The sequence below is a fragment of the Corvus hawaiiensis genome, chromosome 9, assembly GCF_020740725.1.
Source record: "Corvus hawaiiensis isolate bCorHaw1 chromosome 9, bCorHaw1.pri.cur, whole genome shotgun sequence".
Taxonomy (NCBI): domain Eukaryota; kingdom Metazoa; phylum Chordata; class Aves; order Passeriformes; family Corvidae; genus Corvus; species Corvus hawaiiensis.
Window position 1 is genome coordinate 30,597,805 of NC_063221.1, and position 26,624 is coordinate 30,624,428.

The 26,624-nt window shown below is 43.4% G+C and overlaps 1 protein-coding gene across 18 annotated transcripts in view; it reads left to right on the forward strand.

Moving 5' to 3' along the window:
- Nucleotides 1-26,624, forward strand: part of NFIA (nuclear factor I A) — a 350,608-nt gene that overhangs the window by 270,390 nt on the left and 53,594 nt on the right. For 8 of the 18 annotated variants that reach the window (XM_048313292.1, XM_048313295.1, XM_048313294.1 and 5 more), the window contains 3 exons: nt 1,641-1,768; nt 17,771-17,857; nt 18,925-18,963. In XM_048313292.1, coding sequence (XP_048169249.1) covers nt 1,641-1,768; nt 17,771-17,857; nt 18,925-18,963 — 254 coding nt within the window. The remainder of the gene's footprint in view (nt 1-1,640; nt 1,769-17,770; nt 17,858-18,924; nt 18,964-26,624) is intronic. The other 10 variants (XM_048313306.1, XM_048313299.1, XM_048313303.1 and 7 more) reach the window with 2 other exon arrangements.

The following is a 26,624-nucleotide window of genomic DNA, read 5'->3' on the forward strand; positions in this document are numbered from 1 at the left end:
CTGCAGTGCCACCAGCTTTGCAGTGAGCAAGTGCACGTGTGAAAAATCTCTGTAGTTTGAATAAAGCTGTTGTTTTTATTTAAAAAATAATAATCTTTAACGAGAGGCTCTTAGCAGTAACTTCTTACAGTTTGCAGTGATTGGAAGAACATTCTGTCTTGCACTTAGTGTGCACATTATGAAGCTCGGTGACTACAATTCCCATTACACATCAGTTAAAAACTTTGTGCTGTTTCTTTCTTGCCTGTAAACTGTGTAGCCTACAGCACTCATCATTAGCACCATTCTCAGGTAGAATTTACTGGTGACTCCAGAAGCAAATGTGAGGTTATTAATGTTACTTAAGAGCTCAGTAGTTGCTCTTCTATTCTTCTGCAAATAGCTACCACTGATAAGGAGCTAATTATAAACAGCATGGGTAGTTAATAACTTGGTAATATGTTTGTTTTCCTCTCATTAGGCTGTTCCCAGTCAGAAAAAAAAAAAATTCTTTAAATACACAGACTCAGCAGAATTATCAGGCGGTAATTATATTGTATGCACACAATTTCCCCTATTGACACATAACAATTCTCTGAATTAAGGAATGGCCAAACCTGCATTCCACACATACCATAAGACTTATTCTTCCTGTTTCTCACCAGCTGGTTTTGCACACCCGCCAGCTCCTACCTGTGCAGAGCTTCGGGTCGGGAGGCTGCAAGCTCTAAACCAATAGGAATTGCAGTGGAAGATTTTATGTCTGTTAAATGTGTTCCCCCTACACAGAGGAGCCTGTTCTTGAATGCCTCAAGTCTTAATAGAATACAGATTTTTGGGGGGGGGGGGGGAGGGAAGTGAGCTGGCCCAGCCTTGGAAAAGTACTTAGAAGAGAAATTCTCAGTAAGGTCCCCATGCAGTCTGTACAACTCATTATGGAAAACAGAGCCAAGCTGAGTGTCTTTGGCTCTGGGATCCTCTCCCTGCAGAACTGCTGGAGCCAGTGGCCACCAGAGACCACTGAAAGGGCTCTTCTGTGTCCTGAGCCTCTGGTGAGGGAGGTGTGATCTATCACAGGGGGATTCTTTAATGCTGACACTGGCCAGAGATACCCATTGGGGGCTTTCTGTGCTTGCTGGCACAGCTGCAGAGTCAAATGCTTCTTGTTGTAGGATAACGTGAACATTTGAACCAGGAATGGATTCTTCCATCATTCCCTTGCCTATGTTTCTTCTTATGGGACTGAGGTCTGGGCTAATTGAAAAGATTGAAAATAAAAGTTTGAACTGATAAACAATTGGCTTTCAGAATTAGCCGTGAAAAAATCTGGCGGTGAAAATAAGTCTCGTGTGTCATAACCGTATTCATTCAAACGGCGAGAATCACGCAGTGCAAATTAAATTCTTGCCTTTTTATTGACCTCTGCGTGCTTTGAAAAACGTCCTGCTTTTGGATCTGTGAAAGCCTGAATGTCAGACTAACTTCTGGTCTGGTTAGGGATGTGTGCTTAGGGGTTTGGCCTGTGAAAGGTTGTTCTGTAGCTCACCAAAGTGCCCTAAATCTGTTCTACCTTCCCTAGCCCAGTTATTCTCAAGCATGCCCCAACAGCAGCACCTTGGTTTCTTTGCTATGCCTTCATGACGTGTTTTTTGCATTCTCAGCTCCACAAAACGTCTCAAGTCTGTGGAGGATGAGATGGACAGCCCTGGTGAGGAGCCGTTCTACACAAGCCAAGGGCGCTCTCCGGGCAGCGGCAGCCAATCCAGCGGATGGCATGAAGTGGAGCCAGGTAAGCCCCGGCTCCCAGAGCCCCAGAACATCATCTCCACTTGCTCTGTTTTGTTATCAGAATTTCTGTGTTAGAGAGGTGACCAGTCCTAGACATCTCGTCACTTCCGAGAAACGGTCTATGAAAATATGGTAGTGGTTTTATTGCTCCTGCAGCTGTGAATGTTTCTGTAGTGTGTCACTTCTGTGTTTTGGCCAAATATCTGAAGTATTTAAATAATGCAGCAGAAGATAGGCGGTCTTTTTCTGTCAAAATGTCCAGATTCAGTTCTGGGATAGCTTTTTCTAGCAAAAAGCAGTACCTGTCTGGGCTGTGCTCCATCAGTTATGCTGCTTAAATAAATATCCCTAAACTTATATAAGGTAGAAGGACTTTTCAAGCATTATACAACACTTGAGATAACTTAGTAATGACTTTTAAGAGACTTACAGAAGGAGTTGTTTTATTAATCTGTAATGCTGTCAAGTGTGATTGGAGGCTTCATATCAAAATAGATATCACTGGGTGTTACACTTCAGAACATTGAGGAAGCAGCTCTTTGGCCTCTTCTCAGTTAATTTTTTGTGTGATCTTTCCTGTTGATCATTTTTTTTGGGTTATGTTATGTTACATACTTAACTGTCCATTGATCACTTATCCTGAGATCATCTGGGTGCTTAATACTATTGGAAATATTTTTCTGGGTCAGTGCTACGTGCATAGGTGAAGTTAATGTCTCAGTGTTGCTTACAGCTAAATAATTGAGTATTTATTGCCAGTAAAAATAACAGAACTCTTATTTGTTAGAAGAAGGCAAGCAGTGCCTCCCAGGGTTTGAGAAGGTCCTCTAAAAGTGTAAAGCATCTTTTGCAATACGTATTTTTGGTCTTTCTTGTTTGTCTGGATTTAAAATAGTATGGTTTTCGTTTGTTTGGAAAAAAACACATGCTTGTCCAGGGCACCGTGTATAATGAACTGTACAGCACAGAAAAGTAAATTCGACCTGCACAGCATTAAAATCAGTTCTGTGGGCACTTGGCCAGCCACCTATATCCTTCATCATGTAGGAAACATACCCACAGCTTTCTCTGGAGACCCTGTCAAACAGCTGTCCTTTACAGCATGCCCAGAAAGTCACCAAATTTGGGCTATTCCAGACTGGGAGGAGACTGATTCCTGTGCCTGGGAGCCCTTGGAGGATCCCCTGCCAGCTGCCCTCTCTCCTCTAATGAGGAGGAGCCAGCTTGTGGGCCCTTATTGACTGCAGATGTGGCACTTTGGCAGGAGGAGCGGGTGGACCTGCAGGCAGACAAGTGCCAGGCTCCCTGTGACTGCCTTGCCACCGCCGTCCCCAGGGCTCTGGTGTTTGCACTGAGGAGTCCTGCTCCACAGGCACCAGGGGCTGTTCTCTCCATCAGCTCCAGGCTCCAGATGATGTAAGGCAGAGCTTCACCTTGTACTAAACCTCTGCTCACGGAGCGGCAAAAACGCGGACAAAAGCTCAGTGCCCACTGGAAGGGAGAGATCACAACCTGCTCTGCAGACACAGATGGCTAAAAACTGATGGGGTCACTGCTTCTGCATCCCTGTCAGGCTGGGGGACAGCTCCCCCCAAAGTTTGGGGTACTCGTTGATGACAAATGTTCTCCATTTGTGCAGCAGCCAGAGGTTGGCTATTAATTCTGCTGTCACTTCTGGTGGTTTTCCCCACATGTGGTCATTACCTCTGGCTCATCCAAGTCCTGGCTTGATGGTGGCACTGAGCTGCTGAGCTGGGCAAGGGAAGTACCCAAAGCCCTACACCTCTAAAGAACCTCTGCTGCTCTTGGCACCACTGGGTGCACATCATGAGGAAGCACAGCTGCCTATGTCAAACTTCCTGAGGTGCTCAGAAAGGCAAGAACAAGTCAGACAAGAGAAGGTTCTTCCTTCCTCATGACCTTCCTCATTTAGCATAGAAAAATCCCAGATTCTGCTTAGTCTTGCCTGTAAAATGGCAGAAAATCACCTTGCAGCATCAGGGACTGTAGCCAGGTACCAACTAGATATAGCTCAGATTCACCAAGCCATCTATCACTGTCACAGCTGTGAAGAAAAAGAGCTTTGTCCTGCCCACGTGGGATGCACTTCCAAGCCATCCTTGTGCTATATCCACGCAGCCCCACCCCAGTGCTTTCTGCCATGGCTTTCCAGCAGCCTGTCCTCTGAATTCATTGCCTCAGCTTCTCCGTAAAACAGGGTCACTGCAAGAGCACGGCTGACAGAGGGATTACCTGAAGAGCCACAGCTCATCAGTGGTGAAGGACAAAACAGTGCTGAATGTCCTTCCCTGCCAGGGCAGCAGTGGTGTGTCACTGGCACGAGGTGCTCCCCCGAGGGACACATCCTGCTGTGGTCTGTGCACAGACATCACACCTGGGTCTCAAACTAACATGTGCCCTTTTGTGTTTGACATGGGGGTTTCGCCTCCAGAAGTGTAAAATGTTTGAGTGGGGCATCTGCCTAGAAAATAAGTTGGTCACCTGAAAGCTGTACAAGTGATGTTAACATCCCATTTTAGCTGTGGGCTTTTCACAGCATTCCTCTCTGAGAGGGAGCTTTGGAGCCTGGACCAGTTTCAGATCCATCCTTTCCGATGTCTTTATTTCCAGAGAAAGGCCTTGCCGCTTATTTAATCTACAATCAAAATGGTGGCACAGTTTTTAGCACACAATAATCTCTGAGCTTCAGTGTTTTGTTTTCTTCTCAGTGAAGTTTGCAGTAAAAGTTTAAAGACTAAACCCATCTTTTTGTTTGACTTGGCATTTCTTCCCTGCAGCTCATTTTGTGCTGTGTGGGATAACACAGGTATCAGCAGTGCAGAATGATGCTGTTTCAGAAGACAGGCTGAAGTTATATCCTGTGCTGGCAGAGTAGTGCAAGCCAGGTTTCCAAACTCCATAATTAAACCCTGTCCTTTGGGTTACTGGCCAAACAACGGGAGGAGGAAATCAGACCAAGGAAAGGAAGCTTAGACTTGTCTGTGGGATGGCTGCTCTGGCTGGGAAGGAAAGTTCAGAGAGGAGCCAGCAGCCAACCTCCCAGCCCAGTAGGATCCACACCAAAGATAATAATACATCCTTTGCCTTTATTGCCTTTGAGTAGATTGCTTCCTCACAGGAGATTTAGATTTATGCAGAGATAGCTTCTTGGCCTATATGCCTTGACAGGTTTATGGGAGTGAGAGGATGAGTATTCCATCTCTGTGTGTTGCATCTGCTTAATTTTGAGGTGTGCACATGAGAAAGAGGGGAGACTCAAACCCTGGAGCAGGTGTGAAGCACACGTGTGCTCGTGGCACAAGCACTGGGAGAGGGTGGTAGTGAAAGGTGTGGCCTGGGACAGTGCAGGGAAATCAGGTCTGTGTGAGAGGGAGATGGGAGAAATGCACTTCAAAGAGAGCAAAAGGTACAAGAGAAAGGGAAAATGAGAAGACAGCTTTAGACCATACAGGAGGGAAAAAGAACAAATGCCAGGAAAACAAAGATTTGACTTCCTAGAAAGGAAATATGAAATGGAATATGTGAGCTCCTCTTAGAGAAAGAGAGCACTCCAGGCAGAGGGTTATTTACCGCCAGCCGTGACTAGTCGCTCTACATCTGTCTCCATTTTTTTCTCTTGAACAAATTCCCTTTTTGGATACTTTCTTCCTGCTTTGCTTCCCTGTGATTGCCCCTGTAAGTGGTCTTTGGAGGGCAGGCTGTATGCTCAGAACATATGTGCAAACTGGCAGGAGAACAGAAGAGGACAAAACCACTCTGTGTGCTATTTAGATTAGGCAGTGGATGCTTCCCCCGTGCCTACTCCCGGGGTCCCCGCTGTGTGCAGGATACAGGCTGCACCTATTGTCCATCCACAGCCCTTCCTCTGAGCTTTTACTCGCTCTGCTGAGGCACCCTGATGTCTGTCTCATGTGGAGACTTTGCTGGGTGTAGATCCTCCGTGCTTCACCCACCTGGGTGTAGACCCTCGGTGCTTCACCCCTCAGCAGCACGACCTTCCCATTCGTGGCATATCAGAGTTGTAGTGATGAGCAAAGGACTCAGCCTTGTGTTCTTTAGACCCAGATACTTCCTGCGACCGAGGGTGCAGCACTCTCCTTGTACGTCAGACGTGACAGCCAAAGCAAACCCCAGCATTAATCCCATGTTCCTTGTACTGTACTCCTTGAGGCTCACATCCATTTACCTGCACTCGAAAGCTCCTGGGGAGCTCTCCGACCTAAAAAGGCTGGAGTCTGCCAGAAAAGATGAATTTCCTTTCACAACAGGAAGGCTTAGGAAGTAAAACAAAGCAGACATGTAGTAAATTACTTCTGCTTTTCAAATACCTTTTGCGGTATCCTCCTTACCATTACTTTATCTCAGCACTTTCAGTACATAACTCTTGTTAACTGAGAAGAAGGGCAAGAGAGGATAAAGATGATGTTAGTAAGAAAATAAGGCAGCATCACACTGGCTTTGAACTCCTGCACAAAGCTGGCCCGTGTTCAGTTCTGTGGCAGCTCTGCTTGTAATGGGGGTAAGCCATAATTACAGGTATACGTTTTTTAATTCCATAATAAGCAAAGATTGAGTTAATGTATATCTGTATTCCACTTATGCATTTTTTTAATGCGTTCTCTTGATCCAGTCCAGGAGTAATGTTCGCATTGTGCTCCATCAGTCATTTTGTGAAGCATGTGGATGGAATTTGCCAAGTCTGCCTCCATTGTGTTTCTACAGCGTGGCACGGAAAGAAATGTTTAAGATGCAAATTCAGAGTATCTTATTGGTTTCTTTTCTTAGATCTTCCACTTGTTTCTTTACTTATATCTTCTACCTGTATTCTTAGATCTTCTACTTGTATTTCCACATGGTAGTTTAGTCCTTAGAGGACAGTAATCCCAGGAAAGGTACATGTTTGTACTCCTTGCACTTCTTGAGGTATCTGAGGGCACAAACAGCTCTGCTCTGGTTGTGGTCTTGACCAACTTGGTTTGCAAAATGGCTGGAGCTCTGTGGTCCTTCTTCCACTGAAAGACTGGTGGGGCTGCTCATGTCTTGGTCATCCCCTTGTCCCAGCTCCACCCTGGATATTCCATTCCTGTCCCGCCCTGCTGGGCCTTTGTGTGCCTTCACCTTGAAAACCAGGAACCAAATGAGACTTTCAGTGCAGAAACCTTAAGGAATTAGTAACACTACTTGCACTGCATGGCTCACAGACATATCCACAGTTCCAGGGGCTTAGGATGTTGATAGTTTTATATGAACCTGCAGAAAGCTCGAGAGCTCCCCGTTAGACCTCTGGACTCGTCTGTGGTGATAACGATGTCATTAAAGCTGGCCTCTTGATTGCTCTTTAAACCACCTGGGCTACTGCTGCTTGTTCCCATGCCACCATCTATGGGACCGTCTGAAAACAGTTTCTGAGGAATTTCTATGCAACTGAGGAGCTGAGATCTTATTTTGGAGTATTTCCCTTGCAGTGGCAGTGACCCCTAACTTAATGGTGCCGTGCCTCTCCCCATGGCTGGTTATGGAACAACCACATGCAGGCAACCAAACTCTTGTTTCAATAATGCTTTTCTTAAATCTGGCATGGGCTTTCTCCTCAGCATGCAAGAAAACTTCTCCATATTTACTGAGGAACTTTTATTTATGCCATATGCATCAGAAAAGCTCATTCAGGCATAGTTCAGATGACCACAAGAGTATGTTTTCAATTTCTGTTTGAAATTATATCTTGGAAATTCGAGAGAAAGTGGTATAAGGGAGATCCTGGATCGTGTTCTTTATGCCCTAAGCACAGTTGTTGCCTGGCACTGCCTGGAAGATAAAATATGTGTGGTGTGTCCCAGCATCAGCGATGAAGAGTGTGTCTGATCTGTCCTCAGACAAAAGGTCTGTGGGCTCATCAAAGGCCTTGATGTCGTGCACTAACTCAGAGCCCAGAGAAGTTTTCAATGATTGTGCTGCGTTACTGCCAATGATTCAAGGGACTGACTGCAGAAAATATGATGAAAAGCAAGAGAGCCATGTATTATACAAAATAAGGAATAGAAAAATAATCCCTTTTCACTGGGAAAACATTCAACTTCAGACCTGGAGCAGTCAATGTCAAGTAATTCTCTGGCACTACCTTTCAGTGGCTTGCTGCAGTGGGCAGTTTTCACTGGATCATAACTAGACACAGGAATTTCATGATCTTTATTGATTTCCCTGACCTGAACTATTTGGATACCCATAGGCCTCCAGAAGAAAGACAAAGCCTAGGTAACATCACTTTTCCCTAGACCGGAGGAGGTCCAGATCCAGGATCCCTGCCAATTGTATTTACTCAGCATTTCCCAGATGTGACATTGAATTGCCGCCGGTTCTCGGCGTGTGAGGTCAGGGAGTCCCAGAGCTGTTCTGCCTGTACCTGCCTCGTGCAGCAGCTTCATTACACACCTCAGCACATCTCCCAGCAGGCACCAGTGCCATTTTTTCCTCCGTTGAACTTAATATCTTAAGACAGTGGGAACATTTCACACAGAATGGTTCAGGTTGGAAGGGACCACCGAGGGGTCATCTGGTCCCACCTCCCTGCTCAAGCAGGGTCATCCCAGAGCACATGGCACAGTCTTGAATATCTCCAGTGAGGGAGACTCCACACCCTCTCTGGGCAACCCGCTCAGGAAAGAAGTTGTTCCTCATGTTCAGGAGGAACTTCGTTCTTTAACACAGAATTAAACAAGGCCCCACGTGCATGCAGCCGCCTAAAAAGCTGACTCCAAGTGAACAGGTAGATGCTTGAAGTGAAATGTATGATGGGAACGCACTTCAAGGAACTCCAGCAGCTGTAGGATACAGAGCTTTTCTTAAATGTCTTTTTTTTCATAGAGTCCATGTGTTGCCGTATCCCTGCTCTCTGCATTACAGTATCCCATCAAAACACAAGCTGCCCAGTGGTTTTCAAGAACATAAGATTTTTCTTTTCTTCTAAGAGCAATAACACTTATCAACTTTTACTGAAATACCATATCAGCTCCTTGTCACTGGCAGTCTACAGTTCCTGCCGCTAAAAGTTTAATGCATTTACAGGAGCACTTAGGCATCAAGACTTTGATATCACAATCTGTTAGTCACAGGTGCTACATGATAGGTTTGTGTTAGCACATTATAGATCTTTTATCAGATACTGCACAAAATGTGTGTGTTTCTCTGCCAGGCAATCAGAATCAGGCTGCTGCATAGCTGATGAGTTACTCACCAATATAAGTTGTTGTTTATTTTAAACAGAACTTTCCCAGAACTGCACCTTAATGAGTAAGTTAAACTCTAATTGGTCAAGGCCAGTGAAGACCAGGAACTTAATGGAGCCAGGAAAAATGCAGCAGGTCTATGGTGGTGCTTTGAGCATTGTCAGTCTTTTGCAGTGGCATTCGTCAAGTCAAGTGATTAACATTGCTCATTTGCCATTGCAGACAGAGTCATTTTGACAGCAAATTACCACTGGATCAATAGCTCAGCTTGTCTTTGGCAATTCACGTAGTAGCATGAGACCTGTGACAACATGCCATGCTGCTGGCAGTGCTGCCTCCAAATCATGGAAGGAAGTGGGAGGAGGGGGGAGAACTGCTCACCGAAAAGTCAGTTCAGATTGGAAAGTTCTAGATGTTTTCACATCCCTCCAAGGCTCCTTTTATTTTTTTTCCAGACACTGGACAACACAACAGACTTGGCCTTGGGGTTCAGCCTAAACTGTACTTTCCATTTTTAATAAAATTAGTAATCCCATGCAAGTGTTGAAGCACATGCCTCAGCTTTGCTGTAATCCCCTGAGGAAAACATCCCTTCAGCATGGTCCCGGAGAAGTCGGGCGGTTGGTCAGTGTTGTGGCTTTGCTTCTTGCATCTAATTCCAGATGTCAGGAAATGCATCATTTTAAAATGGAGCTGGAGCTGTAGGAGTTCCGAGTTGAAAATGCAGAAAGAATTTTCCTGTAGCTATCAAACCAAAGTTGTTTTCAACTGGCCTGGTGCTAACAGCACCCCTACGTGCTGCTTTCACTGACCTCAGTGACCTAGAGGAAAGCAGATCTTCTGTGCAGTGTCACGAGCAGGAGGTCACCTGAGGTATTCCTGTCACCACACACAATTCACATCACCTGCATCATTTTTTTTTGACGTATAGGAAGGGTTCTGTGCATGCAAAACTATTCCCTGACAAAAGCTTCCCAATGAGAGCAGGATTCCTGGGATGGCCGTGCTGTATTGGTCATCCATGGGCCTGACCTTCCTCAGATGTTGTTGGTGGCCAAGCAACATTTTGTTGCCACCTGTTGTTGATCAGAGAATCAAAGAATCACAGCATGGTTTGGCTTGGAAGGGACCCTAAAACCCATCCAGTCCCATCCAGACACCTTCCACCATGCCAGGCTGCTCAGAGCCCCATCCAGCCTGGCCTTGGGCACTTCCAGGGCTGGGCAGTCCTCAACCTCTGTCCACAACAGCCCACAAAATGTAGCTTAGAGCAAGGACAGTGATGTGGCTTGGGCTTCACTTTTGACACCAAGTGAAAGCTACCACCTTCCTTGGCACGGAGACAAAAGCAGACACTTTCTTTCCACAGGTGAGCTCTGAAAGACAGAAGCTCCTCTGGTCCTCTGACTGTGCCTGTGCATTTCTTGCTGATCTGGGGTCTGTCAAACCTGTATCTTTGTGAGCTCCAGACAGGTCTCCTCTGACCCAGAGATCCTTGAAGATCATCTGATAGTGCAGCATGGGGCTGTTCAGTTGCAAAATGGCATTAAACACATTAAAAGTAGTGTAACTGTCTTCCAGAAATTGAACTAGTCTTCTTATTTGCTTCTGGGACCAATTCAGGATGTTTACTTGGATCTATAAACTCTCCTATAGATTAGATCTTGGTTGGGAAATGGACTACATTCCTTTCATGTGCTGTCTTAGCACTTGAGATCAGCAGACTTGCTTTTTCTAATGTGTTTGGGAAGCAGGAGCAATATTTTATCTCCTGTGGTATGCTGCTGGTATAGAAATGTTCAGGCTTATTAATTCTTCAGGACACAGGAAAGTCTTCATCACCTGTGTAGGCAGTCATGGGAAAGGACCCACTGCAATGACTCCATTGAACTCTTTCTTTCTTTTTTTTTTCCTGAGGCAGCTGGAAAATATTAGTAATCTTCAGAGCCCATATACAGTACATATTGAGAGCCAGTAAATGATGCATATTATTGCAAATTCCTGTGCACTTCTGCATTTTATAAAACAGATAACTAAAATACTCACCTAGCCAGATCGGTTCCCTCAGGGATGCACATTTCCAAGCAGAGGACAAACCAAAAACACAGAACAGAACAGAAATTAGCCAAATAGAATGTCTAAGTGTTTGAAACAAATGGTTTTAAGATCACTGAGTAAGGAGCATGACCTCCTTTTGCATCAGTCAAGGCAACTGTGAAACTTTGTGAAAGAAGCTCACCCCAAAACAGATGCTGGGCTATCTTAGGTAAATAAATTACCAAAAAATAATAATAAACCCCCCCCTACACTTTTTACAAAGCACAGCTGTGTAAATATTGCATGAGACAGGGGAGAGGGGGAGAGATGTAACATACACCCTTTTTTTATGCAGAAGTTCTGCTCTGGGCACTGTTTATTAACATTCCCAGTACAACCATCACTCCAGTGCCTAGCACACAGTGCAGCTACTGTACTCCCTGCACATGTTTGATCTTGGCTTTAGAGGAGAAAACAGGCTTTATTTTAAAGGAAACATTTTCACCCAAAGATAAAAGGTGCAAGGAAAGGTGTTAGGAGACAGGGAGACTTAAAGAATCATTGAATGGTTTGGGTTGGAAGGGACCTCTAAGCTCATCTTGTTCCACCCCCTGCCATGGGCAGGGACACCTTCCACTATCCCAGCTTGCTCCAAGCCCCCTCCAAGCTGGCCTTGGACACTTCCAGAAGATGGTACAGGACCAGGTACGGGAAGAAGACCATATCTTATCTCTTTTTCCCATTCTCTTTCCCACACTTTCTGCCACACTGACTTTAGATGTGCCCCTGCTTCTGCCCCAGGTGAGGAGCAATTCTCCCTAATTTCCTTGTGCTGGATGCCTACTGCAATTTTCCTGCTTCTCAACTGCCAGGTACAGCACATTCCAGCTACAAAAACTGGCATCTGCCCACAGAGAGGAGCAAATGGCTCTTCTTAGCTAGACCAAAGGCTCACCTTATGCAGGTCGCTGTCTCTTACAAGAGCTGGTGGTGGACACTTAAGGAAAGGTAACAACAGCAGGAGAGGCATCCAGTGATGCTTTTCAGAGTACAGCCTCATGGATTTTGGCAGCAAACAGCTTGGTTTCATGAGCCAGAGGTTCTGTTCACATCTTTGTGTTTGGCTGCCTTCAGTGAACTTTCCTTTCAGAGATGTGCTTTTAACCCATGCTTTATTTTGGCCTCCACAACATCCCGTGGCAGAAAGTTCCAGTTTTACTCTGTGCTGCATAAGGAAGAACCACTTCTTTTGTCTGTTGCCTGATCATTTTGCTGGATGCTTCTTAGTGGTTTTCTTTTTCACTGCCAGAAGCAGTGAATAAATCATTCCCCAGTTACTTTCTTTACTTTCCTTCAAGTTAAGTGCTGCCCCAACACTTTGACCGCAGCAGTCAGCGAGCACAGGGAAGCACAGAAATCCATCTAGCAGCTTGTTAGCTCAGGTAACAATTTGGCTGAGTGGCTGCAGAGCCATCTTATACCTGCAGGAACATCTGTGTGCTGTGACAGCGGCTGTGTGTTCACCCAAAGTGGGTATTCTGTGACTTCCACCCCAGAGCTCATGGTGTGAATGCAGTGACCCCCCAGAGAGCCTAAAGAAGGGATGATGTTTAAGTTCTTTCAATTTCCAGCTCCAAAGAAACTTAAACCTCAGCAGTGTCTTCATCTAGCATGGCTACAGCTCTGTTCTGGTTCCATCTTGCTCAGGGAAGAGCAGGAGATCCACAACCTCCTCCACCTCTGCTTGTTCACATCACTCCAGCACAGCCCTACTGACATCATCCTTTCTGCTCTTCCCTTACATCAATGCCCACTGCTATTTTTAGTGTTATATACACCAAAAAGCATAACATTAGAGATCCTCTTGCTAAAATTAGCTGGAAAATTATAGGCTGTTTTACTGTTTTGTGCATAGTCTTCATTTGCCTCAATAGGATTTGTGCGCAGATCTTTGAACCCCCAAAAGCTGGACAAGTGAGGTGGTACCTGCAGTCCTCAGCTTCAAGAGCAGCACTCTGGAAAAAAATGGGACTGTTTTATATCAGCAAGGGTTGGAGGCAAAGTCTTAGGTTCCACCTATAGGAGGGAAATACTTTTATTTAAAAAAAAATAAGGATTTACAATCAACGAGATTTGAAAAATATGAATGTATGGATTATCTTTCTTTGCATTTAGTGTTTTATTGCAGCAGCCCATGTTTGTCTCCAGGAGTATTATCCATGATGCAGCACACTAATGCACTACCTTGCTCTGAACAGGAGAAAGCACTTTGGATGTAGTCCAGATTTAACCCTGTCTTAGGGCTTGCTTTTACTTTTACCCAAAATAACAGCAAGTGGAAGTAAAGCATCATCCTGACTCTTCCTTGGGGCGTGGCCAATCCTGCATGTGAGGGGCAGCTTTGAGTCAGAGGGTGGTGCTCAGTCCCACTTGGCTCATGACTCCACTGCCTCGCTCTGCCCTTTCAGCCCCTACAACCCACCTCTGTTCTCCATCCTTGAGTGGAAACCCCTCGGCTGCATGTAGCCTAAACCTGCTTTGCAAGGAGCTGCTTCTGGCTGCCAGAGGGAAGGTTCGACATCTGACATCAGATTGATCCCTGAAAACACCCCTGTCATCCAGGCAGAATTGCAAATTCTGTCTGTTTGGAGGTTTTAAAAATTAAAAGATTCTCCCAAACAGCTGTGTTTCTTATGCAAATCCCCTGCCAAATGGTACCTTGTAAAAGTGTTAAAGAAATTGTTTGTCCTCTGTTAAAAAATGATCATCCCGAAACCCATTAATTTGGTGGGGGGAAAGGTTTTAGGAGGACAAAGCAGGCTTACAAAGTGCATTTCTCCCATGCCCTGTGAACTGTTGTGCTATTGTGGTTTTACAGTGCTATTTCTCCACTTTTGCTGGATTTTTCTCTTTAATGTTATGTGGAAAACCCTGAACAAAAACTGGCACTTAATTCTGAGTAAACAGTGGTAGCGACTGAATAGAAACTTGATGTCAAATATACAGCCACCCTGGGAAAGTCAAAATCCATTGCTTTCTCCTCTCTTCCAGTTGTGTCCTCCTTAAGCATATTATTCATAAAATTAGTGATTTAAAAAGGCATCGAAACATTATTTTTCATATTCATAGCGTCACTTTAAAAAAAAATGGTTAAAAATCGATTTGCTGGCCTCTTGGGGAAATGCTGTAATGTTTTTGGCTGTCTCCTACTTTCTGCTGCCAGCTAAAAGTACCATCTGGCTTGTTTAGGGCCCTTTTCCATATCAGGTGCTTCCAAAATTCTCCCCAACCAGAGGATTGTTTCGTTGGGTTGCTCTGCCTGCTGAGGCATGTGTCCTGGGCTGGGAATCCTACTGCTTCTGTTCCCTGCCATCTTGCTGACAGTGGTGTGTGTATGTTTGGGCACGGATCTTGCTGCCTCTCTCCCGAGGACATTTGCATCATTGTCAGCTGCACATATTAAATTGATATGCAGGGCTCAGAAACACGTATCCCATCTTTTGTCCCTTTGTTTGTGCAATTGTTGTGGTTTTAATTCTTCTTTGACACCTGGAATATCACAAAGCTGCTGATAATCTGTTGGCTACTAAGGGAAATGACATTGATAGAAGGATAATGTGTGTCAGACTTATATCTCGATAATTGCAGACACACCCCGAACCCTCGCAGCTCAGGGAATGAATATCCTAAATCCATTATTAATTTGGAGAGTCGCATGTGGCAGTTGGCTGTGGTGTCATCCTCTCGCTGCAAGAGTCACTTGCAAGGGATTTTAAGGCAGTTTTTGGTTAATTCTGCATCGCTGTGTCGATTTATGCCTTGTACGAGTCGTTTTTGGTGCGTCCTTGCTGCCATTTCGCGGCAGCGTGAGGAGCTGTAACAAAATGGGGTTGATGTCCTAACTCCTCGTGGAAGGAAGGCAGCTCCCCATGTGCCTTCTCCTGCCCAGGAATACCATCCCAACGAGCTGAGAACTGATGCTCTCTACGTGGTACCAGTTGACAGCAGTCGACAGTGACACTTTCTCCTCAGGATTCTTTGTTTTTCAAATTTGCTGGTTTACTTGGAAATAGAAACCCACCCCTAAAGGATTTATGAGTAGATTTGAAGCACTGTAGTTGCAAAGTCTAGGCTTGATGTGATTGTGTGGGAACAGGAAGGGTGTTTTGGAGCAGCTACTGCCATAAGCTGTCTTGTCCTATTTCAAAAATGATCTGTGCCATACACTGCTGACTTTTCCTGTCCATCCATTAAAAAGTGAATTATGAAGAGTGCTGAGACAAACAGATAGGAGTTTAACCTTGTTAGTAAATATCAGGTAGCTGATATATACTGCTAGAATGTTACATCACAGCCTTGCTCTTCAATATAAGTTTATGAAATTATCTTGTTACTATATAAACTGCCTTGGCTGGGTACATTCTTCCAGAGGGTTATTGTTTGCTGGATGCTGGCACAGTAGCATGACTCCGAAGAGTCAGTTCACGATGTGGTGAATTTTAAAGACTTGGGAGATGGCCATATCTATTTTTCAGCAAAGGAATGAAAGCTTTTTTTTTTTTTTTCCCCCTAAGGTATTAAAAGCTTCAAAAGATGTGCTGAAATGAAAAGGAAGTAATGGCTAAAGCCTGGATGGGAAGTAGTGCCTCAGAGTTGTTTATTTGCTTGTTTCCCCCAAAATCTTAATATTTTAAGTACAAGTTAATATTTTAAGTCAAATAAACCTGTTCTGTGAACTAGTAAGATACTTGAACTATTATCACACATTATTCATTTACTTCTGTGTGAGTGCAATAAAAATTTTACAAGCTGTAATCTTGTTCTTTTAATAGAGAGAAAACTATGCAGAATATGTTGCTTAGAGTATTAGATAAGCTGCAGTATGTTAATCAAATATTTTCATGATATGAGGGCAGTTGAGAAAACAGTACAATTTTTGCTAATGGCACTGGTAAGTAAACGGATCTATCATTACATTGTCATGAAAAGTGACATTGAGCAGAAACACCCTGCCAATCCCTAGAAGATAAGCATTTAATGTAATTAGACAGACACTGTCTCCTTTGTTGAACGTAGCATTAATCACCCAGAGAAGTCCAACTTTATATGAAATGGCTTTTTCTGCTATGTCTTTGTATTAGAAAGCTTCTCACATGGTTTTGCCACGATGATATGTTTGAAGAAATGACTGCAACAGCTACACGGGTTTCCTCATGACACATTTCCTGCTGTTCTGTGTTCCATAATATTTAATTCTTTTTATTTAGCAGTGTTGCATTATATAGCTGCGACTTGTTCCTAAGTCTAGAAACCTACATGCAGTTCGAGCTGAACCTCTTTGAACCAGTGTAATGCATTCAACTTGTGAAATACAAAAGCAACACAGATAGCTTCCATTATGTTCTTCAGTCCTTCCTCTGTGCTGTTAGCACAGGTTCATTGTTATGGCATTAGCAAAATGTTTCTTGCCTCAACTGCTAGTCCATAATATCACACACAAATAAAAGAAAAAGAAAAAAAACTTCTTTTTATGAAAATCTCATTGTTAAATGGATGAAAAATGTTGCCCCCTTCCAGAATTCATTGGCACTACATTTTTTTTTTTCTCCCTTTTTTTTTTTTTTTCTTTTTTTTTTTCCCCTCTCTCCTCTGTTGCTTGTAATTTGTACTGTGAAACGCTGTCTGGTTATGAACTGGTATCAATTTGAGTCAGTGCACAGCTGTGTCTTCCCACCTTCTCAGTGGTGCCGAGGGCTTTGAAGGGAAAGAAAAGGGTTTAGTCAGAGATGACAGCAAACTTCACCGGGTAACAGGTGGAGGTCAAGTCGGTTTATTTGTTGGGCTGAACAGAGTGCAGAGATGAAAAATCTTTGCCATAATAAGGTTTAGGAAGAAAATGCTGACTAGTCTAAGCTTTGATTCCAGCTGACAGATCCTTTTCTAGTGTTCATTACTTGATTTCACAGTTCAGGCAATTTTAAGAGGCTTAAAATTATGTTTCTGCTCTCCTCTATAAAACTTTTCGATCACTTTCTAATTTTTGCTTTAAGTAAAGTTATAGGGACTCCCTGATATATCACTCCTGCCTGTAGACTCTTACAAAGTCAATTTGCCATCAAAAATGTAAGGATAAGCCTTTTTTTTTTTTGATCCCTGCTTTTACCAATTCTTTTAATAAATGAAGTAAAAAAATTCACATGTAGGCACCGATTTGACTAGAAAATTAAAACTTTGTAAAAAACCCCCTGAAAAGTGGATAGTAAACTAAGCAGGATGCTGAAGAAGCCAGTGTTCCTGTCTGGGAATATGGGATTTCTGTGTTAGTGAAGCCCAGAGCGCTGAGTGTCAGTCCCCGAGTGCTGGCGAGCCGTGCTCCGTCCCGAAAGGGAGCCACAGGCAGGCCCTGGAGAATCAGAGCAGAACGTGCTGACATTGTGTGGCAGTGCTGGGACTGGGGTGACCTGTCAGCATCGCTGCACACACAAAGGGATTTCACTGGGCCGAGCTGCCAGGCTTGGGGTCTCTCCGAGTGCAGCCTCCTGCCCTTCCCTGTGCCAGCTGCTGGGAGGGACACGGAGGCGTTTCTCCTCTCCCACCCTTTTTCTTCCACCACCACCACCTGCTTCCTACCTGCTGGAGTGGGCAGAATAGGATTATCTTTAGCCATTTGCTAAAATCTTCCCCCTCAGACTTTCTATTACTTCTGCATTCATTCTTTGCAGGAAGAGGAAACTCACTGGTCAAACCCTTGGACACCAGAATAGTTGCATGCAGTTTCCCAGGGAGCCAGATAGCTCTAAAGCTTCCCAGTGAGTGACAGTTTCTCTCTTCTATTCTTCTGAAACATGTGTTTTACACATATACTGAAAAATGTTAATATCAATTTACAGCCAGATTCTTGCTTTTTTTTTCTTTTTTTTTTTTTTTTAAGAAAGATTTTAAAAATCAAATCTCCCAAAGTATTTACACTTAGAGCACCTCAGCACACATGTCACTTTTTTTACGTAGGAAAAAGTGTTGGATGCTCTTAAACACAAAACATCATTGGGCTTGAAAGCTGTTAGCTTATTCTGAGTTAGTGGCAAGAACGCTGGACTTGCCAGCACCAAACTGTGAAACCTTTTCTGTGTGACTGGTAGAAATCTCATGGGGGTAGAAATCACAAAAAAAAAAAAGGGGAGGAGGGGGGGGTGTAAATCTGTGCATTTGGATTCGAGCAGCTTCGATACCATGATATAAACTTTGTCCTAGAAGTCCTTGAATCACAAATCATTGGGAGAGTGTTTTGGAGAATTATCACTGTATGCTTTCCCTGGTCTTTTACTCTTTTCTAGGCGTCCATTAGTTCCCACTGTCAGGGAGAGGATTCTGGACTAGGTGGATCCCTGTAATCTGATTTGGCATGGCTATTTTTCTGTGTTCCTAAGCTCATGAGATCAAGTTATGTAGGATTATTTCATAATGCCAGAGCAGCAGTTTCTGAGGTTGGACAAAGCTATCTAGCAAAAGTGTCTGATAAAAGAAAAATCCTATCCCATACTGTAGCTTTCTTGGTCCAGTGAAGCAGCATCCTCACGCACACAAATCTTGTAAAGTTGCTTCTGATAGCTCCCTGTGTCCCTTGGTTTTTGTAAGCTAAAGTGCCATTTTCCTTTTTACAGCTTAATTGAACCTAAATGCACCCATTTTCTGCAATGTGGTATTTTGGTAATTTCGCTATTTGCTCGTAACTTTTCCCTTAAGCAAACTGAAAGCTTCCCCTTTATCACTTCACTGGGCCAAGATTTCACACAGTATCCTGCTTGCTACAAAATATGATAGTGTTCTCTCTCACCTTGTTTCTTTTTTCTTCTTTTACTTTCTTTTATAAAATCAGGATATCTAAGAAACCCCGAACACCGCGGAGCACTTCATGGTGGGTGTGCTTATTCAAACAATGCCAATGCTCTTGTTCTCGGTGCACAGACTTTTTGTGTTGGTTGGGGGGGATGTCCCAGGTGTCCCCTCTTGTGTGGATTCTCCGGTGTCTAGTAACGACAGAGCTCGTGCCAAGCACTTTGCCAGAGTGCCAGCGCTGGAGGGAGCACTCACATGTCACCTTTGCCCTTGCCGTGCCTCTTTTCGTGGAATTTGCAGGGAGATTTCCCCTGGGAGCCCTCTGCCTCTCTGTCAGGTGTGTTTTCACCTGTTCAGTGGGTGACAGAGGGGCTGGGCAGCTCCCAGGAGCAGACCTGCAGGCAGCAGGGCCATCTAGGCTCCTCTGGAAACGATGCCAAAGCCAAGCTGCCGTGCTCTGCCTTTCCTCAGGGGATCCTGTAGCCACTGGGAATGCAGAGAAGGGAGGCTGATCTCACCTGTCTGATACCACCTGTGGGGAAGTGGTTTCAGTCTCTCTGCCTGGGAGCTGCTGGTGGCAGGTGCCCAGTGGCATTCCAGTGTGCAGCTGGAAATGGGCATTCCCAGGAAGGAGCACAGCAGCTGTAGGTCAGCTACAAATTGTTTCTGGTGTTACGGAGAGTTCGGTCCCGTGACTGTCACACCCGGGCAGTCAGAGGGTGGAAACACAAAGAACCACTGGATAGCAAAACATAACAGTTCCATGAGTACACTCTCGACCTGCCAAATTATAAATCCCTTGGTACAATGCACACGAGTTCACTTTGCAACTCTTTCTTCCTTTGGAATAACCTATAAACTCTTCACCTCAAATTGTGCAGAAATCAGGTGGCTTTACAGTCCGTGGTAAATCACCTGGGCTATTTTCAATCCTGGCCACAGCTCTTTTATTAATTAAAACACATGTTCAGTGGCAGTGTACACCGATTAAATCTTCAAAACCAATATTAGCACCAAACTTAGTCTTGTCATCATGAAAGTCATTTGAAAATATCACATGCAGTAACTGAGGTCACAAGTCGAGAAAATCTGCATATTTACCCATCTCCATCTCATGCCTGGGGTGTTTAGCAGCCATCATTGTTACATATAGCCTGGGTAGCCAATGATGGTTTGATGACATGCAAATAACGAGCAAATGATTTTTCAGAAAATTAAATAAATAAATAAAACCCAAAAAATTTGACTCCATCCTCTTCAGTTACTAAAATTCCCTTTAGTATCACTTGCAATTTAGGATCCATATGCATCTCAGGAAGATATAGTTGAAACATAAATCTATTCTGGGTCTTTTACTTGCAAAAATATCATACCTCAGCTATAATCATATGCAAAGACTTTTTAGAGGGCTTTGTAAATGCCATCCAAATTTATGATGGCATTTTTTGCCTTGCAGCTATAGATGTTCCATCCCCAAAGCACCCACATAAAGGTATATTCTCCTATGGATGGCTGCAGTTTGTCCCTGCTGCTATATCTAATCTGCCAAGTGTGCTGAAAAACTCTCAAGTAGCATTTGAAATGAAACAAATGTAGTCATGAATTTTAGACAAGATGTCTAAAGACGTCATTAGAAATTTTTTTTTTTTCTTCTTGCAATATATATTTATACAATGGAAAATGATGCCGAAGCTGACATTAACTCAAAGGGAAGATTGAACTGTTATCCTGCTGTTTATTCCTTTTCTCATTAAAGTTTTTAAATATATAACTCATGAAATTATGTTTTGAAGAAATTGGTAAGATGTTGAGTACTAGTTTATTAGTTATTGAAAGAACTGCTTGGGTGGCAGAGCAGGAATGAAGCCTAACTTAAGTGATCTAAAACAATCCAGATGATGCTGTAAACGCAGACACAAACAGACAAGGTAATACACTCTATGAGAACGTTGTACCAAACAATTTAGGCAGACTTTCAGGGGTAGGATTTTAAAATAATTGTGAATGTTGTAGTGCTCAGCTTTAAAATTCTGTAGGTAAGGTTGTCCATCACTATAAACTGGTATTTCTCCTTCATAAATGGATCAGTGCTCATTTGCAAAGGAGAAGTTTCAACCTTCTTTTTCCCTAAGTGACATCAGAATTTTGATTCTAACTTGAATTATCATTTTTGGCTAAAAATTGCTGAGGAGTCCAAAAGCATTTAAAACCTAAAGCCATTGAATCCATTTAATGCGCCTTTGGCACCTCTCTCTCTCAGTCCTTTTTGAACATTCTGGTCCTCATTTTAATCAATCTCTTTTTATTAAGTTCTTTGGCTCATTTACTTGTACGTGCATTTGCTTTATTTTATTTGGAACATTTCTTTTGTAGTGTCTTGAAAAAGAGTTGTGACATTTCTTTTGGATGGCTTCTTAAGTATCTGGCAGTCACCTATGATACGATGTTGATGAGTATGGATAGATTAGCTCTGTTTTCCTGATGATCTGTCAGATGTCGAGTTCTGAGGAGACTGGATGTGTGTGTTGGTGATGCATATGCAGCAGTTTGATAAGTGGATAGAGGGGGAGCTTTCGTTTTTCTTCTGTAAAATCACTGTTTATTAAGCTGGATTTAGCCTTGTGAAGCGAGGTGCTCCGCTGGCAGGTAGTTAATCAGTGATCATGGTAACTCCGGCTGCAACCAGGGGAGCCAGTACCCATTCAGAACGTAGAAACTAAAGAGCACTTCATTAGGATGAGTGAATTTCCATCTGTGTTGTATTTTGTGTATACTGGAGCAATTAATACAGTAAACTGATGGATGGCAGTCAGTGTGATCGTATCTCGGCTGATGACAAAGTTTGCTCAGCACTAAATAGAACAGACTTACTATGACTGGCAGGAGCGTAGCCGTCAACATTTCAAGAAGCTTGAAATTAGGAATTCCCCAGGAGGAAAAAAAAAAAATAGCAGCTGATCAGCATTTCTGTTGATACTGATTTCAGTGGAATTGCTGGAATAATTCACACATGAGGATGAAAATTCCTTGAAAAAATGCTTCCCATATATCAGTTTTTTTCTTCAACAGCCGACTTGTTTTTCTGCATCATCTGTTGGTTCTGCATGTTGTCGAGTTCATGGTCCACCTGGTAATACCTGAGCTTCCGTGGTTCCTTTTCCTAGTGTGCCTTGGGAAGGAGGATCCAGACCATGTTTCATTCATAGCTTTTGTTATGAATTCTCCATCAAGAGTCTAGTGGCAGAGAGCTACTGGGAATATCGGGATAATTATCCAAAGGTCTTTGGAGGTGAATATGAGCTGGTCTACCAATGTAGCTAACGAGAGATGGAGTTGTTGTGTGAGATGTGTGCAGGTAGAATAATGTCAGTAATTAATCAAGTGAAATTGGATGGATATACAGGTGTAGACTTGCAGAGAAGGGGGATTGTTCTCCTCTTGCTGTGACTCTGTTCACTCCATCGAAGTTAACCCTGATTTTTCAGTAAGGCACGTGGTAGGTACATGGAAAAGAGGTTCGCAGATATTTGTTTGTTCTGGGAAGGATTTGTGCATTCAATTCTCACGCATCATTTTCTGGTCCATTTAAATATATATCAGCCTCATACATGAACATTTGAAGACCTTTAGCTGTACTCAAGGAAGACTCTTATGTGGTGCGTTTCTAGTACTGGCAAACATAAGGAGGTAGAGGAATTAAACCCATCACAATGCTCCAGTGCCCCTTAGAAGATGAGGAACACGAAGTTTTCCTGTGCACTCACTGATTAAACTTGGGCTGGAGGTTTGCGAAGTGCAGAGTTTTGGAAAGTCTTTCTGCGGGACTTCAACATCCAATGGCTCCAGTAACCAGAGTCTCCCAAGGACGAGGATCCCATTTGCGCTTGCATTATGCATTGAGCAGAAGGGTGTGATGCATGATGTGGAATGAACAAAATAACTTGTGTGTTCAGGGAAATGCCAAATTAATGAAAATTCAGAAAGCTCTAATGTTGAAAAGGCACACAAATTCCTTGATAGAAATATAATGCTGCTAACAGTTTCAAGATTATTGTTGTCTGAATTTTCTGCTTATTGTGTACTGCAATTAAAATTCTTCTCAACTGAAAAACCAATGTCAAATTAATATTTCCATTTGGAAAAAAATACAAAAGTATACACCTCTTGTTCCATTTAGCACCATCATGGTCTTCGATCAGGTTCCCTCTGTCCAGTGAAAAAAGCAGATTTATGTTAATGGGAGCAGGCTCAGACCATATATGTTTGGCATACATACAGAACCACATGAACACAAGTACAGTAAGTTAAAGTAACACACCCACTCAGGCTTCCATCTGCGTTTTATGCCACAAATCCCTTTATTTTCTTCTTTTATTTAGCAATTAACTTCTCCATTTATTCTGTAGTTAAAAGCTGCCATAAGATGAAAATAGACAAAGTCTGATTTTCCTCTCTTCACACTCTAAATAACATTCAGAGGAGACTCAGACCTGGATTCTGAAAGCTGTGTTCCCTAAAAGTGCCAGGTGTGACTGTGATTTGGACAAGAGTCCTATCCACAGAATAGTAAGGAACACTTTTAACCCCCACCTGGGCTACCCAGCCGTTGTGTTCTGGCTGTTCTTGTTTATTCCTTGCTCGGAGCAGATGGATAGAAAGAGGCAGGGAACGGGGAGGATCCTTGGCTCCATTCCCTATTCACCGGCCAGCGCAGCTGAGGCGGGCTGGGGGATATTGTAATTTGTTGCTGCCCTGCACCAGAGAGCAGAGAGAGGAGAGCAGGGACTCAGAGGTGTCCTTAGAGCTGGCACTGCCCCTTCCTTGGGGTCCTGTGAAGTGCTGAAATCTGGTCTTCAGTGCAGTGGTCCCCAGTAATCGCTGGCTCCCAGGACCAATGCTGAGGAAAGCTGTGCAAGGCAGCAGCATCCTCCCAGGATGCATCCCCAGCTCTGCCCGAGCTACCTTCAGCCTTAACTTTTTAATTTCCTGCATCCCTGAGCTGCACAGGAGGGACCCTGCGGACTGGGGGCCACTAAATGTGTTAAAACTCATTAGGTATGGAGCAGAAGACCCTTAAAACTAGCCAAGAGTCTCAAACGTGGGTGCCAAAAATTAAACACCTAATTCAATATTTAGCCGTCCACCTTTAGTTCCTTCCTCATAGTTAATATCCACTGTGCCGCCTCAGAGGTGGCCTGATTTTCATAGGCACCAGGCACCTACAACTAACTCAAGTGCTGAGACTGCTCACCCAAGTGAGACTTGTAGAATTCAAAGTTTTTCTGGGTGATTAAACCAGAGTTCCCTTGCTCTCAGCTCCCGACCAGAGCTTCGATAGAATGACCAGCATTGTAACATATGGCTTAGCAAGGGGAGGAAAAAAAAGAGAGAAAGTGAGTATTAGAAATGGATGGACTAAAGAATACGCAGGATATATCAGGCACATTAACCAAACATATGGTGCTAAATGAGATATTTTTTTTAAATTGCAAAAAAATTGACATTCCTGGCAGTCTCAAGGATAATGTGACATGGCTGTGATAAATTTAGAAGAATGGGACATATTTTGGCTTGTTCTTGGAAACCTTTTTCTTGCATGCCGACTGTATTTCTTCTTTTATTAACCCATTCAAAGAATGTTTGAATTTTGCTGCTAGAGCACCATGCTAGCGCAACATAAAATGTGAATGATGCTAATTGCTTTGCACTGCCTAACTTTCTGTCATACCCTCCCCTCTTAAAGGACAAAACATGCTTTGGAAATGAGCTGGCAAGCTCATCTTCTTCTTTCTCTTGGTCAATATTAAGTGATGTAATTAAGCTCCTGTTTGCATATTCTTCTGAACTAGGGAAGCAGCCATTTTTTTCTTGAGATCTGATGGATGTGATCACTCAAAATAAAATGTGTCATTACAAACCCCAAACAAAACAAAAACATGGTATAGTTGGACTGCTCCAAACCAATACATTTCAAAATACCCTGGAAAAAAAATAAATAAATGAACCAAACTTGTGATAATAATGGCAATCAGAACGATAACAAACAAATAGAGCAAAAGTAGCAACCAATTACCAGCGCTTCAGTTTGTTTTTCTGCTCAATTTCCCTGCATGGGGTTACATTAAAATCTCTATTTTCACATGAAAGCCGCTGCCTCGACCTTATAAAACCCATCCCCATATGAACATGACACTGCTCAGCATTGCCACATTCAAGGTCATTCATCAGCTTCTTTGTAGCTCCTCAAGTTCCAGTGTTTGGACACAATCACACGAAACTGCTGCAGCTTTAAACCAAATTCCACTGCCTCTGCCCCTTCTCCCTGCTGTGGTTTAGAGATGAGTCCTGCAGGGGTTTTTTTAACACAGGGGTAGAAGAAAAGCTGTTTCATTTTTTTAGAAGCTTTATTATCTTCGCCATAACCCTGAAGAGGGTTTGTAGCCAGGGCAAGCAGGGAGCTCCTGAGCCAGCTGAGCCATAGAGTTGAGATCTCACTCCTTCCCCGACCTCTGTCACCACCCCAGGGGCTCAGGTAACTCCTGTCCCACTTGGATCCCTGCTCATGGGCTGCGCAGCCGTGCTCTTGGAGCAGCTCCCATGCTGGCAAATTTTACAGTGGCCTTCCCTGTCCATAGAAGTCGCTTGGCCTGCCCATGATATTTTGCACTTAGGGCTGGGGTTGACACTCCTTTGGTGTCTCCATCCCCAGTTCTTCCATCACAGGGAAATCTGGGTCAACAGCACCGTTAATTCCTTTGAGTGTCCTTGTCCTGAATACGGACATTCCACGACTAAGTTACATCCCGTCGGAGCAGAAATTCAGCAGGCTGCACTGGAATATTGCACTGAAACACCTCAGTTCCATCTCCTTTCCACTCTTCCCCCCAAACTCAACCAGTCTCTGCTTTTGTTCCTACTCCAAAGTCCTTAAGACCACATTAAAAAAAAAAAAAAAATCCCCAACCCAATATTTTTCTTGCACCATAGTCAGTTCTAAACTTTGATTTTTAAAAGGTTAAGTCTGTAACCTTTCCTGCTATGAGGAAAAAGCCACCACAACAGCAAACCCTGTAGCAAACAAGTTTCGAGGCAGAAAGCTGCGAGTACAACACTGGAACTCAAACCATTCCCTTACTTTATTTAACTTACAGCAGTATAAACTCCAAAGCCTCACTGAAACCATTAAGACACAGCAGTGCAGAGTATAAAGTACAAGAAGGCTCCTGCATATTGCAATCAACATCCCAGGGACTATAAAACTAGTCTTATTAAATATAAAGTTAATAATATAGCCCAGAGATAATCTTGTCCAGGCCTCTCTCTTTACTTTTTTAACAATTAAATACTATAAAATACAGAGTTGGAAATAAAATTAAATTACTTTGCTAGTGAAAGTTCAACTTGCACATTACCTGATATTTTGCTTTTCCACCTGAAATATCAACCTTTGTTTTGCTATATCCCTATGGATATGCAGGATGCCTGATGGGCTGTATATAGTGGAAATTTTGAGTTTTCAGGATACATTCTGATAATCAGAACACCCAGGTGCATCTAGAACTGCAAAAATATAGGCTAGTACAGACAAACATGCATATTTTTCATTTATATACTGTAAAATTCTTTCCTCCAAGCATCTACCATACACAGAAAAGACTCAGATTTTACAAGCCTGTTGCCATATATTCATTCCACTAATTTCTTTGATTCCACAGCCTTGATACGGCATCAACAGGAGGT